This window comes from Uloborus diversus, chromosome 5 (assembly GCF_026930045.1).
Source record: "Uloborus diversus isolate 005 chromosome 5, Udiv.v.3.1, whole genome shotgun sequence".
Taxonomy (NCBI): domain Eukaryota; kingdom Metazoa; phylum Arthropoda; class Arachnida; order Araneae; family Uloboridae; genus Uloborus; species Uloborus diversus.
The window spans coordinates 10,317,188-10,337,954 of NC_072735.1; the positions used below are offsets into that span (position 1 = coordinate 10,317,188).

Sequence of the window (20,767 nt, forward strand, 5' to 3'; positions counted from 1 at the left end):
TCCTGAGGAATAGCAAGCACGCGTAACTCGAAAAACGTCCCATTGCTCCACCCCCCTTGGAGGAATTCGCGCCAAAAACTAATGGGCACAAGTTCACATAGGGGCACATATGTGTACTAAATTTCGTTCGATTTCATGCGGTAGTTTTTGTTGTAGAGCGGCCACAAAAAACTGGTCACACACAGACGTGACACACATACATACACACACACATACACACACACACACACACAGACAGACAGACATTTTCCAAAAATGGTCGAAATGGACTCAGCACACCTCAAAACATTCGAATCCGTCAAAATTCGAAATTCGAAAATTTGCACGAATCCAATACTTTCTTCTATATATTAGATATAGAAGAAAGTAAAAAGGGCTGCGTTCTGTAGTTGAGTTTTAGGGATGAAAATATCAAATCAATGTAGCATTTAAAAAATAATGTGCATTTCTCATTCCCTATTGAAAAGTGCACAATTTTTTTAACTTGAGTTTCAAGCTGAATTCTGAATTATTTTCTGCACATCAAAAAAAAAAAAAAAAAAAACCGGAACAGAATTTAAATTATCATTTTTAACGTTACAACAGCTAGTCTTATAGCACTGAAACATAAATTAATGTTTCCAACAAAAAAATAAATGAATAATAAGTAAATAACTAAATAAAATCTATATAAATAAAACAAAGAATAGGGGAAAGGGGAGCACATGTGAACATGCATGGATGAAAAGACATCCGACAAATAGCTTTTGTCGGATGTCTTTTCATCCATAAGCTCATTATTTTTTGCATTGAAAAAGGCGTTCCCTGTAATGCTGAAACACATGTCTGCTGTAATTTGCAAATTTGTGCTTCTTCTAACGTTGTTCGTCTTACATTACTGTTCAGCACTAAGGTATTTATTTATCTTATCTTAAAACACACCATGTTCACATGTGTCCCCTTTTCCCTTATATATATGTATGTGTGTTTATATGTTCCCTACACAAATCCACAGTTTACGTCAGTCCTCGACCAAATTTGGCGAAGAGGACCCCGAAAGGGAACGTGGGGGAGGGGGGGGATCGTATGCCAGAAAAATACCGAACCGTTCGAATTTCAATTTTAGGGCCCGGCTCTTTCTACTTGAAATAATTATCCGATTCACTTGATTAAGGCCTCATTCGAAAGCCCGTAAAAAATAAACCCTCAAGTTTATTTACTTTCTTCGAATTTCAAAAAAAAAAAAAACCAAGGCTGTGAAATCACCGGGAAAAGAGTTATAAGCATTTTTAAGACAAATGGAACATCCATATCAAATTGGAAATTTATTGTTTGCTAACAAGCTCAGTTTAAGTTAACGTGAATAAAATCAATTTTGATCTGTTGCCATTTTTTGTCATGACTGTGAACAAATAAAATTCTTGCTTTTGCTTTGAGGTAAAAATTTTCACCTTTTACATATTTTTTGACCCTCCCCCCACCCTTATTTTTCTTTGTACTGCCAGCAGAAGATAATCAATGATCTTAGTTGCATTAATAGAGGGTTGCATTTAATTTATCTAGGACTTATAGATTTACCGTTAACAGAATTTAGAAAACATTATTTTGACAGGAAATTTTAGTTTGTTTTTCTTTTTTCTATTATTTAAGCCCAATTTTTGAACATGCGTCACTTGACATAACTTTTATTTTCGAGGTAGACCATGCAAAGCCAAGCAACGCAGCTAGTAGATAAATAAATCAAGTAATTTGCTGCGCTAAAAATTATAGTTTCTAGTTAAATTCCAGCTAGGTTTTGCATATCCAAGCACTGGCACACACTAAAAACAATCTTTTTTAGCATTAAAGTAGTGCATCTTGTAGCACTGAAAAATGTATTAATATTTTCAAAAGACTTTTAAATACCGTAATTTGCCGCCTCTTAAATTAAACTGAATTTCTAGTTGAATTCCGAACTATATTTTGCATATTCAAGCACTGGTACAAACTGTAAATTATTATTTTTTTCAACGTTGAAGATGTGTATCTCAATGCACTAAAACAGATATTAAAACTTAAAAAAAAAAAGTTTCAATTTCGAAATTGTCGTGATGCGCGCGATTAATTTTGTCAAATTATACGAAAACCAAAAAGATAACGATTTTAGGCCGTGGAAGTGGAAGCATCGCTGCCGCACATAACCTCAGACCAACGACTGCCTTGAATGCCCAAGAACGAAAATTTAAAAGAGACTTACCCGGGGGTGGTGTTTGTTGACGATAGAAAACACAAGATTAATTACCACACATTCTTTATTCTACGTTACTTACAAGCAGACATGAAGACAGGCACTAGGCATGGTGATCACCAGAACATTTCACACATAGTAAAAAAAATGCGAGGAATCCAGACTTAAGAGTTCAAAAAGAAAAGGGGGAGCTGGGAGGGGTTGCAAAGTTCGTTAACGGTCAAAAAAAAAAAAAAAAACGTAGAGTTCACGCGGAGGGTGGTGAAGTATTTAATTGTAATGTACGGAGGACGGACAGTTCATTATGGTGGGGTGTAATTCAGGGATGACTTATTGTTGACGATTTCCGTTGAAGGCCAATGCACGTTGAGACAAAAAAAATGGCGCTGGCTGTAATCTCCATGGTGACAATGTTGAGCTCGTCACACGCTTAAAAAGGAATCAGGATACTTTCAAGGTAATTGCGGATCCATGCCGTCACCTCATGGTATGTAGATCATCGAAAAAGTAGTTACTTAAGGGGACGATTCAGGTGCACTCTGCGTGCCGCCATCGGACGCCATCATTCAGACAGGTGATGGATCACCTACGCTCTCATCATCGGCTGCGACGAAGTAACGGTCTTGATTATTATATTGTAAACATATATGAAAAAATAAAACGTTCACCTCATGTTGAGGTCTTAACAATTTCGCGGCGAGCAACGGCCGTCCCCAGACGCCGTGCACCGATGCATCATTATCGCCATCGTAGAACAAAAACCGGAGCCGCAGAAAATGCGACCGAGCGGACAGAGAGCAGCAAGTAGAGTGAAGTGGGGTGGAAAAATGAATCGGCAAATGAGCGATCAGATCCGGGTACGCGGTGATGCGCGGGAACCAATGAGTGCGTTTGGCGCCCAAACAACGAAGGGAAGGGGACGCTACGCCATTTTAATGGCCGACAAGAAGATGCAAAAAATTGGATCGACGCTTGAAAAATTGACAAAAAGCTAAACGATGGGAAAAGTGAATAAGTCACATATTTGATATCGTAAAGTGTGCGAAATTTAACGGGGGAACGCGGGGAAAACGTGGAATGCACAAGAAAATAAAAAAACAACAAAATGGGGGAAGAAAACGATTAAAATGACCGAAAACATGGGAAAAATGCAAATGGGTGAAAAATGTGATATGCATTATCACAGAAATTTGCGGCCGCCCCTAGGTCGCCTACCTCTAGAGCTGGGCCTGATTTAGAATCGCTGTAGTGAACAGTTATTCAACGAAACCCTTTTGTTATTTGCAATTCCTTCTGACTTGAGCATATTTCGGATTTTGGTGAAGGACTTATCTTGAACTTTTGCCTTAAAAAAGGTAACTACAGATTTTTTTTTTTTGGGGGGGGGGGATTAACATAAATTACTGCAATTATTAAAAAAAAAAAACTACAAATAAATCTTTCTCGGGTATTCAAACTTTATATTTATAGGTATTAAAACAGGTCAAGTAATGAAATTAGGCATCCCACCAAGGAAACCAATTATTATTTTAACGAATATCCCTAATTGAATCCTATTTGCAGGCCTGTCATTTGGGAGATCAGGGGGGAAGGAGGGGAGTGCAACAACCCGGATTAAAGAAACATAATGAAATTAGGCATTTTTGTATGCTTTTCCCCAGAACACAAACCATTTGCCTCCCCCCCCCCCAGAAAATTTTGAAATGACGAGCATGCTTTTTTGTAAAAAAAATGGTGTAATTCGACACATAAGTTGACTGACAACCTTTCAACAAAAACTGATTCAATTCAGAACTTTTACTGCATATTTAAAATGCAAATCAGCATCCACTAAACTAGAGTATCAATGACAAAATGCTTTCACTTATTACAGATATCTTGATATATTTAACAAAGAGCTTTAATTTTGAAAGAGAGAGAAAAAAAAAAAAAACACACACACACATACAAAGAAACAAAAGCACTAAAGCTTTAACTCACTTTGATGCTGTGCCAACAGCAAGAAAGCATTAAATCCACTTCAGCAGCAGTATTTACATCATCTAAACTATTCTCGATGGTACTATTAGTTGAAATCACATTAATGGATGGTAACAAGTTTCTTAAGGCTTGACCAATATCAAAAAATGATGGACCTATATTTGAGTTAATAATATAAAGTATTTGAAATGGCATAAAACATAAAAGACATCAAATTTACAATGAACAAAGTAAAGAAAACACAGATGTTTACACTTACAGTTATAAATGTCATCACTTCCTTTCATGATATTCAACATATAATGGATAATATCTTTACACAAGTTGATGACTGTAGCAATGAATGTGTTTATTCTGGTCACTTCATTCGGTGAAGATTGTTTTAAAACATCTTTTGAATCAGAAATGCAGTATTGGAGAGCAAGAAGGAAACCTAAAGAGAGAGAGAGGAAAAGATAATTGCCTAAAATGAAATCTACTATCACTTCTATCTTACCCCCCCCCCCCTTAAAATCAGAAGAAAGTTTTAAAGAACTTTACCATATTATCCGCATACCCTAAAATCAAAAGCTCACCAGGTTTTTAACAACCCCTGCGTGGTCTTTCCTGGCATGCCGAGAAAAACGAGGTTAGAAAAATACATTTAATGTGGTATAACAAATATGTATTTAACATAAAAAAGTATTAAAAACCATATATTATCTTATTTTATTAATAAACTGTTTAATTTTGTAAATATATTTATTAACAATGTTATTTTTATTATTCTGATAAGAAAAATCTAATTAAATAAGAATAATTTTATAAAAAATATATATTAACAAAGCAAACATTTAAGAGTTAAAAAATTAAAATATTTTACAATTACATAGATAATTTAATACATCAATTCAATGAATTAAAAAAAAAAAAAACGTAACATTTCCAATTGAAGTTTAAACTAATTTAAAACAAGTTAAAAATTAATCGCAATTGCCATGATTGCTTCTGAGCCAACCATTTTATTGAAGTGTAACTAAATTTATCAGGGCCGGATTTGGAAGTGTGGAGGCCCCATAGGCGGATTTAGGCTGTACATTCTGGGGGTGCAGCAATAAAGCAGTGGCGTAGCTAGGGAGGGGCGGTGAGGGTAGTCTGCCCGGGGCAGCATGCTTTTTGGGGCGGCGATTTAGCATTTCTGGGGTGAAAAAAAAGTCAAATAAGGGAATCATACTTTAAATCTAATTCTGAAGGCAGAGAAAAAACCCCTTTGAAATATAAGGTTTTGGTATGACTGAACGGTCATTTCAGTGTTCAAAGTTGAAATATTTCCGTAGTGAGCCCTTGAAGCTTCCTCATTCAGTTAATGTCCTTAAATTGGTAATTCAGCACTTAAATTGTATTTTAAAAACTTAAATTTCGGAAAATATTCAAATATGTAATATCAAATATATTTCTGGAATATAACATCTGTTTATGTATATAAATATCAAATATATTTCTGTAAAAGTTGTTTCTTTGCCAGTGCTGAATTAATGCAGGGAAAACAAATTATTGGAACTTTGTTACGGAATAAAAGCTGACTCTCAATCGTCCTCAAAGGCTTAAACTAACTTCAGGTTTGATAAAGATTCGGTAGAGAACCCCATTCGACCAAAAGTTCCTTTTAACTGCAATTTTTCCTGTAAATTCAGAATATTTCTCCGAGATAGGCGCCCTGACCAGCCCCCTTTACTTTTGTAGGAAGAATACGGATTAAATTAGTTTCCCTTTGCTTCTTTAAAGGAAGTTTTCTATTTTGAGCGATGATTTTCAATGTTTTAATGTATTAGATATGTCTCAATGAAAATGTGGAAAATAAAGGGAGACAGGAGACAGAAACTGCAGCTACGCCATTGCCATACAGGGGATGGGGGAGCTATACAGCACTGCAAATGGCAACTAAAGCTGTTGTTTTGACAGCAAAGGCGACTATTTTGATGACAAAGGCGAGTATTTTGCAATCAGTTGTAAAATACAGGAACTACTTTAGGTAACTAAAAGTCGTAAAAAAGCTAGTTTTTTTTTTCCTCCCAGGAGAAAAACTTAAAAAAAAAATTAAAAATCGTCTCTAAGTTTACCCTTTAGCTACCACGGGAAAAAAGGAAAAGTTTTACCGCGTTTAATTTTTGAAAACAATCGTTTTAAAAAGTGGGAAAATGAAATGTAATAAAACATTCACGACCAGAAAAAATGTGAAATTTATATTTTTGTATAAAAAAAGTTTCGTAAAGTTTCGTCGCAATCGTAAAAGATCGCAATTTTCGTAACAGTATCGTTTTTGTGAGTGCGATTTTCATAAAGGATTAGTTTTTGCAATCGCAATTTCTGGTTCTTAACTACTTTTTTTTTACTGTTTTTTGATTCCTAATTTCTTTTATTCATACTATACATTCATTTTTTTTTTTAACGAGAGACTAATTTTTTTTTCGATCGGAAATATGAATATGGCGCTTCGAGCTCTTTTTATACAGTCAGCCTTTTACTGTTGTCTTCAATTAACAATCAGATAATGAAAAAGATATACTAGAATGTGTCAGTGCTGGTTTCTCTACTGTTTATTCAGGGTTGGGCTAAAATTTGGAAAATGTTTTTTAAAGTTTTCCTTTTTAAAAGTTGATCAGGAGAAAATTTATCCCACGTAGGTCTGCCTTACTTCATGGCATTAAAATGATATGAAAGCAAGTTTTTTTTAAATAGGAGACTATTTTAGAAATTATTTTCTGTATCTGGTAACTATTTTGGAGACTTTTATTCATATTAAAGGCAGCAAAAGCAACTAATTTTCGTAGTGGAACTCAGTGATAGCACTGCTCCGCCCCCTTCAGAAAATTTTGAAATTTTACAGTGGAAATGTTAATTGGTAGTTGATTTCAGAGTGATTTTATTGTACTGTTTACTGGAATGATGTGTAAGGACTTTATATCGTTTTTGGGGAAATATATCACAATAGCCATATTTTTTGACTTTATTAGCCATGGTTGTTTCAAAGAAAAAGAAAATTGTAATGTTGTACCAATACATACCCAATTACAGAGTATAAAGTTATTATATAATACAGCTCTGGAAAATAATTAAAGGAATGTTTTTATTTGATTTATGTATTTATTTATCATCTTTCTTTTTTAAATGGAAAAATACTTCTTTTTAATTCATGCAGCACAATTTCTCTCGCATTGGCGGTGTGTGGTGAACGGGTCACACAATAAGCAGCCTATTATTGCATTTTTTAGTTTGCTTTCAAGTAAATTAACTTGCATTTAGCTGTAGAAAAATATAAGTTGTTTTACAATATTCCTGAGGAGAAATATATATTTTCTCCTGATAAAATATATTTCATTTAAATTTTCTTTGAAAATCCAACCAAAATTGTTGGGGTGCGGTGCACCCCCTGGCACCCTCGTAAATCCGCCTATGGGAGGCCCCGGGGCAAGGAAGGAGTGGAGGTCCCTAATCAGGGTTGGAAAAGATCATCATATTTCCAAAAATATCCGATACTTTGATACATATCCGAATATTTTTATATATACGTATATATCCGATATTTTCAACCCGTGAAGGTTAGGTAATTTGTTTTAGGTATTTTGTAAAAATTTTATTTTGGGGGGCCCCTTAGTTGTGGAGGCCCCGGGGCAGTAGCCCCGCCTGCCCTCCCCTAAATTTGGCCCTGAAATTTATATTAAATAATCTGCATTAATAAAAAACATATTAATTTTAGCTTCTTGTTTAATTTCAAATTATTTGTATTTTGACTAAATAAATAAATACTTTCAGTTTACCTTTTTTTGCAAAGGAACCCAAGCATTCCGGAAAATTTGGATGTCAAACACTTATTTCTGGTATGCCGGCTAATGTGGGGTAATATGGTAACAATTTAAATCTGTGGCTTACAAGAGAGCTTTACAAAATTTCTAAACTTTTCACCAATTAAAATGTTAACATCTTTTCCCAGCAAAGTTGTTGTTGCAACATCTTCAAACTATCAGCAATCTAAACATAAGTAAAAGAAGAAGGAAAAAAAAAAAAACCTTAGTGCTGTACTTACCATGAATAGGAGCACAAGATGCAGCTACATAAAAGTTCTCTTTAGCTGACATGAACTGAATACTTGCTTCCTTTAAAATATTGATTAAAAAAGATAAAGCTCTATTACATTTAGAATCAGGAACATTTTCAGTTTCCTTACAATATCTGAGGGAAAAAAAATAATAAAAGAAATAAAATAAGAGCATGTTCCAAATATTTAACAGATTCATACATAGTAAAACTCAGTGGCAAAATCGCCAATATATTTACTGTATTAATTTTTATTATGAGAAAATGTAAACCCTAAATTGGAGAAGAAATTTACTTTAATGCAAAATTACTAGCTCAAAGGTTTTGAATGCATCTAATAATTTTTGTTCTTTAAAAATAAGGTGAATTTTACTTACATTTTAAACAATATCCGATACAGATGGGCACCGCCATCGTTGCTTCGATAATCCGGATTGCTGCATAAAGTTGAAGCAAAGTTTGACAAAAAATTCACACTGTAAATTGCATCACTATCCCTATCTGCAGTATTTAAGGATGCATGTTCAAGAAGTATGCCTGCAGTTACTGACCGAATCTAAAAACACATAAAAAACTATGAAAGAAATATCATTAAAATATAAAAATACAAAAGATAAAATTTTGTTATACATCACCTCATCTGTGAAATCAGTCATGCATGGAATAATATTCCACAGCATCTTGTTTTTAAATGCAAGCCACATGTTATGATTTTGAGCCCACGTAATAACTAACTGTACAAATCCTGAAATGGAAAGAATATTCCCTGGATTTGAAAATTGTTTTTTAAAAATGTGTTTTATTATTTTAGTAATATGTAGATACAAGGTATCTATTAATATTGAAAATAAAGTGTTCGTGTGCCTGCAGTGGCATAATTACAGGGTCTGGCGCCCCTGGCGAACTTAAAAAATTGCATCCCCCACCTCCCGCAGGGTCGCCTCAATGGGAAGTCACTGGAGGTCACCATGACTTCCCTTTTTTTTGGGGGGGGGGGACATTGATTATTTGATTCGACAAATTAGGAGACAGTATTGCAACTTAAATATTCTAATTTTCTTTTTTTTTTTTTTGAACAGTTTTCAATTATGCCCAATGTTCCTTCGCAGTAGATGTAATGTATGTATATGTGTGCATGCTCGAATTTTATCATTCCCTAAAATTGGGTGAATTGCGAATTTTCCCTATCCCGACAAATTTAAATTCTCCCCCCACCATTTCATATAAAGTCAATAAAACCAATAGTATATGCAGTTCGTTGATAAATATAAATAATGCACGTTCTTGAATCAAATGAGAATAAACATTTTTCAGTTCTGTTTATAGCAATGTAGGGGAGGGTGGGGCACAATGAGACAAAAAATATAAAATTCAAGAAATTTGGAAACTTTCATTCTATAAGAAAATTACTAAGGAGGATTTCAAAAGCTGATTTTTTCAAAACAGCTTTAGCTGTCAATAGAACTTGTTTCAAAAAAATAGGAGTACCAAATGTATAATAAGCATAATTTACACATTTACTAAAAGAAATAAAAAAAAAAAAATAATTTTTTTTAAAGATAAAAATCAAAGCACTTAAACAATTGAATTATAATTAGGAAAGCAAAGCATATACGGGTCATCATACAAAAAACGTAGGTTTTTGAAGTTGGAATTTATGAAAAAAAAAAAAAATCTTCAATTTTTTAAAAAGTTACTTCATATTGTTCCTTTTAGGCACCTTTTTACTCTCACATAGTTAGTCACATTCCTTATTGGTTATTTTGTAACTTTCTTTTGTAGTTAAAATTTTGGATGCAAACGGGGGGAACGGATAGTAAATATATATTTTAAATGTTACTTTAAAATTTTTCATTTAAATAAACAATGCATCTTGTATGAGGAACACGATTTGAACTGATTAAAACGTACACATCTTTCTTAAAATGGATTTCTAAAGAAAGTTGTATGCTCCATTTCTGATTGTATATCCTCCATTACATCTATTACTGTAATGGAGGATACAAATACTTATGTTTTGCTATGATCATTGTGTTGATTTAGGGTTAAGGCAACATGTTATTTAGAATTTGCTTTAAAAAAGTTATTCAATTTTAACTAAAGAATTTTTTTTTGTATACAAACAATTCTTTCCTTTTTAACTCAAGAACTATACCTGCCACAATGTCGGCCCCGCCTCCCAAAAAATGTAATCATTCAGCATACAACGCTCACCACCACCGCTCTCTCTCAATGAATTGGAATAGAATTCTACACCACGGGTAGAACTGCCCCCCCCCTTTTCTTTTGAGAATTAAGGATTATTTTATTTTCTCCTCTAGCTCTTTTTCTTGCAAGACTTTTTAAAAATTTTATTTTTATTTATAAAAGCATTTCTCTGCTCATATGGTCAATTAAAGAAAAAAAATATGTTTTTAAATCAGTCAAAATGCTGCCCCCCCCCCAGCTACTGCGCCCCTGGTGAGAGTCGCTGCTACCAACCTCTAGTTATGCTACTGATTGTTTGACAGATTGTCATAAAAAGGTCGGTTTATATTAATTATTATTTAAAAAACAGACTTAAAAAGAATTGTTTTTAAATATTTAAAAGCAATTTACATCATTTTTACTGCATTAAACCAAATATATCGAGGAATACCATTCAACCCCAACTACACCACTGCTTATATTCAAGAAATGTATCTCACAAATAGTCCTAAAAATATGAATGTCTGTCACGATTAAAAAATAAATTTGAGTTACACATTTTTTCATTTAACACTTTGTCTCTATTTTGCTGTTTTGCCATGCATATTTACCCATCCCATATCTTTGACAATAGCAAGGAGAAAAAAATAAAGCAGTATCAGTTGGGAGAGGGGGGGGGGGGACTTTTTCAAAGATGGTTTAAACCATTTTATGAGACTATGCTTTAATAAAAAGGGGCTGCGTTTTGTTTTTGTAAATGCAAGCAATGTACATAACAAGCTGAACAGGACTTTTCTTTCACAAATGAAGTAAAGTGACAATAAGGCTTCTACATGTATGGGTCACTCTCCAGAAAACGTAACTTTTGAACGCAAATATTTTTCAATTTCGAAACTTTTTTTTTCCATTCTTACATAAAAGTGTTACCTACTAGAAGTTTCCATAAACAATGGCCCAGCTAAGTTCCAATAATTTTATTCATTAATAAAAAAAAAAAAAAAAAAAAAAAAGCCTTGTTCACAGAAAAAAAAAAAAAGAAAAAACTTTTAATATTTAAAAATTGAGGCCAATTTAATATCAAAGTAGTAATTTTGTTAATTGTGTAAACAATCAGCTATTTTAATGATTAGTGGGAAGATAATATTAAGCTTTCTTAATTAAAGTAAGGCATTCCTTAAGTAAAGTAACTAAAGTACGGGCTCCCTGGTATCATGGAAAATAAAGTTTGATGCCATTACTGCCACGTGTTAATGAGGAATGGCATTTTATGTTTAGGTAACAGGTGAGAATTTATTGGGACCTTCCTTATTTTACTAAAACGAACTAAAACACAATATTAAAAAATTAAATATACTTAAACAATTAGTATTTGAGACACTTGTGAAAGGAATAATAAATAAGTATGTACTTTTAATTAAACAAAGTTAACAGTTATTAAGCAACATAAACAGTCACACAAGGTGTGTGAGATGCCACAGAGGTGAGAATTCAAATGTTGTCAACCAAAAATATACTAAAATAAAAATTATTATTAAAAAACTGTTGGCAGGTTTAAAGAGATATATTTTTGATGACCTAAAATCCATTGTTAAATGAATTGCCCCTTAACGTTTTTACTGTAAAAGGCATGTGACAGAAAATTGAGACTTTTTGAAGAATGATCCGTACACAATATGCAATTTTTCTTCACACGGATTATGAATGTATCTTAACATAGTAAAAGCACAGAATAAAATTCTACGAAACAGTTTATTTAAAGAAACCTACTGGATGGTTTTTCTTTGCGTTTGACAGTAGTCGGAATCTCTACAAAAACCTCAAAAGCCATGTTCAAAACTTGAAGACAAAAATTTCTTCGTTGGTAGCAAGCTCCAGGATATAGGTTTTTAAAAGTTGTTTTCAGAAGACATTCTATAAATCCTAAAATAGATTTTTCATAATTTTAACAGCTTTCAGAAAAATTGCCCATAATTGTTTGCTTAGGAAAAGAATAAAAAAGGACAACATATCATAAGTAAAAATGCCTAAAAATTATTTGATAAAATTGAAACATTAAAAAAGTCAATGAAACAATAGCTAATATATACAGGAACAAAAATGTTTGTAAAATGAAAAGATTTTTAAAGATTTTAACTGCATTCATATTTGAAATTAAAGAATTTAATGTAAATGCCACATTCCTTCCTACCTTATTAACCATGGTCCCTCGTTGCACCTCTATTAAACAGCACATGTTTTACAATAATTAATAAATACTTATTGCTGAAATCTTAAAATCACAATATTTATTTAATTCTGCAAGTTAAGAAATCAAATTGTAATAATGATTTGAAAAAGCCATTCAAAATTGGTTCAGAGGTGCAAGGCCGTATCCAGAAATTTTTTTCGGGAGGGGCCCAGATTCGCACATTGTCCCTAACACACACACGCATAAAAATATTAACATAGAAGATTGTTTTCGTCCCATTTTTAATGATTCCACTGTTGGACTGTTGTTGTTTTTGTTTAATTTCTTATTATTTTCTTATTAGCCTTGCAGTGGTAAGGATAGAAGGAGAGTTCCTTTAAGTTGGATGTAGAACATCCATAATTTCAGGGTGTTCGGGGGTTTCACTCCCCTCAGGAATTTTTTTGAAAAATAGATATAAAAATCTGTATTTTGACGCCTTATATGGGGTAAATGAGAGTACAAAAATATGAAGAAAAATAGGCAAACAGTCTTTTAAAAGTTATACATTCTTTTGCAAATCAAGATCCATCAAAATGAAAATTGCTTGCTCAACAAATCACTGACATTAATCGATAGAGAGGAAAAACGAGAGAAGAGAAAAGAGAAGCACATCGTCATTTGCTCATATCCAGGGTTCATAGTCTACTTTGAATATTAAAAGTATGGAGTTTTTATGGAGTTTTTTGCAGGAGTCAATTTTACTCTTTAAGGACTAGTTTCTTGTTTAAAGATGAATTTTTTAAAACATATTTCAGAAAAAATATGTTAAACTCTGGAAAGGGTTCAAAGGCAGGCTACAAGGCTAATAAATGTACTTTCTCACTTAGACTATGATACCAGGCTTAGAAAGCTAAAAATGTACAGTCTTGAGCAAAGAAGAGACCGAGGGGACATGATTCACTTGTTTAAATTTATTAAAATGAAAGATGTTACGGGGCTGAAGACAGAACACTGAAAAAAGGACAAGGGGTCATTGTTTTAAGCTATTTAAATATTGGGCTAACATGGATAATAGGAAAAATTATTATTTTAGCAGGGTAGTGGAACTTTGGAACAGCTTACCGGAAGAGGTGGTAATGAGCAAGGGAGTAGATAGTTTTAAGAGGGCCATTGATCTTCACTGGGGATTGTAAATAAACTAGGACCAGTCTAGCTGGGCCCAGAGCCTGTTGCTGGTCGTCACTTTTGTATTTGTATTATTTTTGCTTTCATACGATATATTGAATGCACAGACATATTATGCATTTACTGCTTCTACAGACATGAGCAATCTCCGAATCAAACTCAAATACAGGAGGGGGGGGGGGGCGTAACCATTGAAATATGTTTTGTTTTGACAAAATGAAAATGTAGGTTAAATTTTAGTGGGACTCTTTTTGTGATTGCAATTTTTCATTACTTTGTACAAGGAACTTAAAGACAAAATTGTCTTTAAATCAAGGTTCTGTATTTATTCAATTGAAAACATATACGCCAGTGGTGCTGCTGTTCTGGTGTGGTAGCAGTACAGCATTTCTAAAATTAAAGATTTCCTTTTATATATAAGATCAAAGAACAATGGCTGCAATTTTGTAATAACATGAACATTACAAAATAGTTCATTTCAATGAAATTAAAAAAAAAAAAACTTTATTGCTCATACACAGTCAAAATGCAAATATGCATACATCAAATAGATAAAACTTTACTTTTCATTAGAGTTCGATTAAAAAACTTATATTTTATGCTCTCAATAACTAAAAATAGAAACATTTTTTATAGCTTTCAACAGGGACATCAAAAGCTAAGGCAGACCCTTTGTCAGTTTGTTCAACAGCCCTCCTCTCTCCATAAAACTTAAAACTACTCCGATTCCAAGTCGGGTCTCCCCAAGGGCCAAGCCCTGAATTTTTGACTAGGCTGACATAGCTTCTCGTCAGCCGACTTTCGATGACAATTGATGGGTCAATTATAGTAAATATTTACACATTAGTTTAAGCTCATAATTAATAAATGAATGGAATTAAAAGGAATAAATACCTATTTGAGCAAGATCCAATTCAAAATCAACACTTTTTGATTTCAGACGATATTCTTGAGCTAAGCTATCCCTAATTCGTACCAGAAGTGTACGTAATTGAGCTAACAGCTGCTGATGAAATGAAGCTGAATCAATATTCATATTGTATTCAATAAATTCCATAACCAGTTGTAGTTCTTCCGATGATAATGACGCTACATAAAAAGTAAAAATCCATTAATATTAGAATTATATGAATAATGAAATTGGAAATGATCAATATCTTTGATAGCTAAACTAACAATATTATGCCATTGGTAAGGGAAACCTTAATTAAGGTATTGAACCTTTAAAAGAAAGAAAAGAAATACCTTTTCTTCCCTGAAATACTACACTCATACAAAATAAGGCTCGTATTTATTATTATTTTCCAGTTTGTTTGTGGTGCTGGCCCTCGGAAAATGATAAAAACCTAGAATCATGAAATCGGTACTTAGGTGTACTTATTGGCTGAAATTGTGAACCTCAGACACCAATTTTGGATAAGCTCATTTTTAAAAAAAATTATTTATGTGATTCTAAGAATTTTTTTACTCCACAAACCTCAAATCGTGCAAAGAAGTATTTTTTGACCTAGTTGTAGAATATCCAATTTTAAAAACCATGAGAAAACTATTTTTTTTGGAAATGAAGCAATATTTATCTTTTAAAAGTACAAAAAAATATTACAGCATAAAATCACACAAATTTTGCAGAGAACTGCATACTGCTTTTTTAAGGTTATAAGGAACCCTTTTTAAAATGCAAAAGAGGTGAGCTTATGGAAAGGGGTACCCCAAAATACGTGTGTGCAGTATACTCTACAAACTTGTGATTTTACATTGCAATACTTTCTTTTACTTTCCTGCACAAAGGTACTTCTTTATTTTTTAAATTCAATGAAGTATCAGCATAACTTTAATGTGTTAGAGAAAATGAATCACTCATTTAAAATTGATAACAATAAAAACAAATAACATAGATTGAACTAACCTGATTTTTTGGGAGAGGAGCAAATGGTTGAAAGAACTTCTGATCGAATTTGAGTGTCACAGTGATGCAAATTTTCACTGAGCAATTTAATATCCTATTGAATGGTATGATTAATTACATGTGACAAAGCGAAAAAGCAAGCAAAAAAAGAAGTTACAGTAAAATACATAATTGTATTCAAATTATTAACCTCGGAAAGTCTGTCAGTACCGTTTGGTACCAGCAATAATTATTTTGGAAACACCAATTTTTAGACATAAATTTTAAGTTATGGTTTTCTGCTTGCAGATGATGCAACGGGGATTTTTCAGGAAGACTATAAAATAAAACTATAACTAATAAAACTATAAAATAAAATCAGTAACTACAATTTTAAATTGTTGCAGCTTTTAAAAGTTAAGTGTGTTAAGAGTTGCTAAAAAATATTGGCAAAAGTGAAACCAAGTTATGGAAATTTAAAATTTTTGAGTAGGTATTTTAAACATTAAAGTACTATTTTGGCTTGATTATATGCTCCCTATAGAACATATATTTTTAGAAATCAATCATGTATAGCTTTGATTTGAAAACTTTTTTCAATCTCTGGAACCTTTCATCTGAGGCTAAAATGTACTAAAGCAGTGAAACAAGAATAGAAATTGATTATTCATATCATCAACTTTCTAACATGACTGGGTTGGGTAAATAAACTACTGTATTTATCATCCAAATACCTCAAATTACAATTGATTAGTACAATAGTTCAGTAATCTACATTCTTTCTGCTATTTTTGTGTTTGCTTTGTATGGTGGTAAAAGATTTTCTAGGGCCTTATTCGGTTAACAATCCACTTAAAAAACATAAATTTTTCCACACAAAACTGGGGATTGTTCAAGGTTCTTATTTTTGGAATTACATTTATAATTTTATTTTTGTAGGAAAAAAAAAGTTTTTAAGTAAGAAAAAATATTTTTAGGACTCACAATTTTATTTGAAATTCTTCTGACTCAAAGGCCATTGTAAGGATAAAGCATTTACTTGAAGTTTTAAGACTTGGAATATGGAGCTGTTTAAAATTTTTTTTAAAAAACCAAACATTTGCTTTTAGGCAAGTTTCTGCTTTTATGACATAGAAATTTGAGAAGAGGTCACTTTTATGACACATGATTTTATGAAATTTCTGCAAAGTAATCCATTTTGCGACCAACCTTTATAGAAGGAATTGAGATGCTTTTGTAGACATGATTGCATTCCTCAAGTTTTCTGATTTTGCAAAATAAAATTTCTTCATACTCCAGTCGAAACTTAGCAATTAGAACGTGCTTAAGATGAATTACTGCTAAGATGAACTACATTTGTGATTCCCGTCCTATAGTTTTTCTTTTTTGGATAAGACAAATCAATTTTAATGGTTTTTTTGAGTTTTTTTAACCAAGGTTCGACAGCATGTGATGACAGATATCACAGACTATAAGAAAGAAAGCAGAGTAATGATAGAACAATGCGTAAACCTTCTGAATTCTTTTAAGTTTATTTTTGCAGAAGCACTATGACACGTAATTGTTAAACAAAAAGGGGGAGGTGGGAGTAAAAAACAAACAAACCTGTTTTTGTAAACCATGTGCACCAGATTCTTTAGCAACTCGTAACAGTGAGAGTTGAACTGTGTTAATGTTTGTTTTGTTCTCATTTTCTAGCAACAACTTGTACGACTCAGGAAAACATTTCATTTTCAGAAAGAAGAGTAATAATAGAACAGTGCGTAAACCTACTGAATTTTCTTAAGCATATTTTTGCAGAAGCACTATGATACATATTTGTTAAACAAAAAGAAGGGGGAGGCGGGAGTAAAAAACAAACAAACCTGTTTTTGTAAACCATCTGCACCAGATTCCTTAGCAACTCGTAACAGAGAGAGTTGAACTGTGTTAATGTTTGTTTTGTTCTCATTTTCTAGCAACAACTTGTATGACTCAGGAAAACATTTCATTTTCAGAAAGAAGAGTAATAATAGAACAGTGCGTAAACCTACTGAATTTTCTTAAGCGTATTTTTGCAGAAGCACTATGATACATATTTCTTAAACAAAAAGAAAGGGGAGGCGCGGGAATAAAAAACAAACAAACCTGTTTTTGTAAACCATGTGCACCAGATTCCTTAGCAACTCGTAACAGAGAGAGTTGAACTGTGATAATATTTGTTTTGTTCTCATTTTATAGCAACAACTTGTACGACTCAGGAAAACATTTAATTTTCAGAAAGCAGAGTAATGATAGAACAGTGCGTAAACCTACTGAATTTTCTTAAGCATATTTTTGCAGAAACACTATGATACATATTTGTTAAACAAAAAGAAGGGGGAGGCGGGAGTAAAAAACAAACAAACCTGTTTTTGTAAACCATGTGCACCAGATTCCTTAGCAACTCGTTACAGAGAGAGTTGAACTGTGATAATATGTGTTTTTTTCTCATTTTCTAGCAACAACTTGTACGACTCAGGAAAACATTTCATTTTCAGAAAGAAGAGTAATAATAGAACAGTGCGTAAACCTACTGAATTTTCTTAAGCATATTTTTGCAGAAGCACTATGATACATATTTGTTAAACAAAAAGAAGGGGGAGGCAGGAGTAAAAAACAAACAAACCTGTTTTTGTAAACCATGTGCACCAGATTCCTTAGCAACTCGTAACAGAGAGAGTTGAACTGCCATAATGTTTGTTTTGTTCTCATTTTTTAGCAACAACTTGTACGACTCAGGAAAACATTTCATTGTCCATGGTAATATTATATTTATTATATTTTGAACCAATAACCTGAAATATATGCAAGACAAATACTGTAAAGAACATGCATTCATAATTAAATCACGAAAGAAAAAGAAAGAATAATATTAACTTATCATCACTGTGCAAGGCATCTAGAATAGGCTTTTTCCACCATCTAGACCATTCACTACAGAGTTTTTCAGGGTCATTGCTTTCCCTTAAAATAGAACATTATAGAATGAATATAATCATACATTTAAAAAAAACATTCTAATACAGTTTAGTAGATAATGATCGAACATAAAATAAGCAAGAATACAAGAATAGGAAAAGGGGGAGGGATAGGAAGACAAACAAACAAGCACGCAAAATATTGAAGCCACCTTCTGCCCTAAATAGGCAACAGTAAAGGAAAACATTAAACTTTAAACTTTTTTATCATTATAACAAACCTTAAACAAAATATATTTTTTTGAAAACAATGGTAAGAAGATTTATTAAGATGGAATATTTAAAACAAATACTGTATATACTCGCATATAAGTCGAGAAATTTAACACAAAAAATGCGGTTAAAAGCTAGGGGTCAACTTATACGAGGAGCAGAACTTCCGAAACTTTTTCAAGCGATTCTTGGAAAAAAAAACATTCGAAAACGTGAACATTTTCCTGATTTTAGGCCAACTCTTATAAGCAGATGCCATAGAAATAAATACTTACGCATTCTGCGATAATTTTACATGGTCTGACTATGAGTTAAGGACTAAATAATTACAGTAAACGGCCAACAAGGCGAAAAGTGCAGGAACCGTCGTATTCACGAATTTTTCTGATAATGGCAAGTTAATACTATTTTTTAAAAAAAATGTATAATATGGCTACAGCATAGAATTATTGATATTTATTCAAAATAAAAGCAATAAGTAACAAAAATTGTAACAGCAAAATCGAACCCTTTACAAAATAGGTGATCGCAGAACTGAAACCTTTTGTGAAAAAGAATAATAATTGAATGTTTTTTAACATAAAAATAAATAACTAAAATGATTTAATCTTCCTTTGCGTGACATGTAGCGCCATATATAGTCAGAAACATACTGCAGAAAAAAACTTTTTGAGTTATTCTATCTAATGTACTAATTAGTTTCGCTGTAACCCTATTGTTTCTTTTTCAATTAATTTTTGAAGTTGTACGGATCTTTCTCGGACACCCTGTATATCTACTAGGAGGCAAGTCCAGGGGGGAAAATAAATAACATGAGAGAAAGCAAAGTCATGCTTTTAGTGATTTATCCATGGACTTAATACAAGTGAAAATTATAAGAAAGCATTGAATTTTAAAAACTTACATCATCTTAGAAACTAGAATTTTATAAACTTCACCTATAATTGACGAAGAATAATTTGCTTTGAGATTGAACACAATTTCAGATGGAGCTTCTGGATTCTCTTGAAAAAACTGAAATAAAAAAGAAAAAAAAAAACGTATGAATTTCCAAAAGATATACATAAAAGAAATTATTTTAAGCAAATTTCAACAAAAATAAAAGCACAACAAAAGGAATAGATCATATTATGTAGTTGTCTGCATGAGTATACAATTTGAAAGAGTATAAATACATTATAGCAAAGACATCCAAGTGATGTAAAAAGGAATACATTGTTATAGGGTTATTTCACAAAACCCCCACTATTTTGGGACAAATGGAGACTGTAGTTCCCCCCCCCCCCCCCATAGTAGAATGGCCAACCTTGCAATTAAAAGTGCAATTTTTATGAAAACACAGGAGATAAGTCCAACTAAACGAATCTTTCAAGAAAAAAATCATTTTTCAATTAATCGTTAATTTTTAGGTCTGAAAAATGAGGGGGCAAGGTCCATTGATTTATCACGGACTCTGGAGGTAACACCGAAGAAATACAGGCTAGAATCATAAAAGGAAACTGGGCATACTTTCTATACAGCTACCTTCTGAAAAACAAATTGCTGTCTAAGTCATGAAAATACAGACTGTATAAATCAATCATCCGACCGATTGTGACATATGGAAGTGAAACCTGGATTCTGAATAAAAACAGTGAAGAAGACCTACTCATTTTTGAGTGAAAGGTCATACGTAAATCACTGGTCTTTTGAAGGTGGTTGATCAGTGGAGATTTAGAACTAATATTGAAATTGAGATTTTCCTTAAAGGAAAAAATATAGTTCGCTTTATAAAATCCCACCGTCTTTCATGGCTTTGTCACATTGAGTGAACAGACAATAATTTCAGACTGAAAAAGATTCCGAAATGGAAACCTTTGGGAACCAGG

At 32.5% G+C, this 20,767-nt stretch overlaps 1 protein-coding gene across 1 annotated transcript in view; it reads right to left on the reverse strand.

Moving 5' to 3' along the window:
* LOC129222437 (thyroid adenoma-associated protein homolog) overlaps positions 1-20,767 on the reverse strand; it is a 73,749-nt gene that overhangs the window by 39,717 nt on the left and 13,265 nt on the right. Inside the window, exons 5-15 of the mRNA XM_054856951.1 lie at positions 19,804-19,913; positions 18,586-18,672; positions 18,335-18,503; positions 15,709-15,802; positions 14,697-14,891; positions 12,215-12,367; positions 8,896-9,005; positions 8,638-8,816; positions 8,250-8,395; positions 4,446-4,619; positions 4,187-4,341 (exon numbers count right to left, since the gene is read on the reverse strand). Coding sequence (XP_054712926.1) covers positions 4,187-4,341; positions 4,446-4,619; positions 8,250-8,395; positions 8,638-8,816; positions 8,896-9,005; positions 12,215-12,367; positions 14,697-14,891; positions 15,709-15,802; positions 18,335-18,503; positions 18,586-18,672; positions 19,804-19,913 — 1,572 coding nt within the window. The remainder of the gene's footprint in view (positions 1-4,186; positions 4,342-4,445; positions 4,620-8,249; positions 8,396-8,637; positions 8,817-8,895; positions 9,006-12,214; positions 12,368-14,696; positions 14,892-15,708; positions 15,803-18,334; positions 18,504-18,585; positions 18,673-19,803; positions 19,914-20,767) is intronic.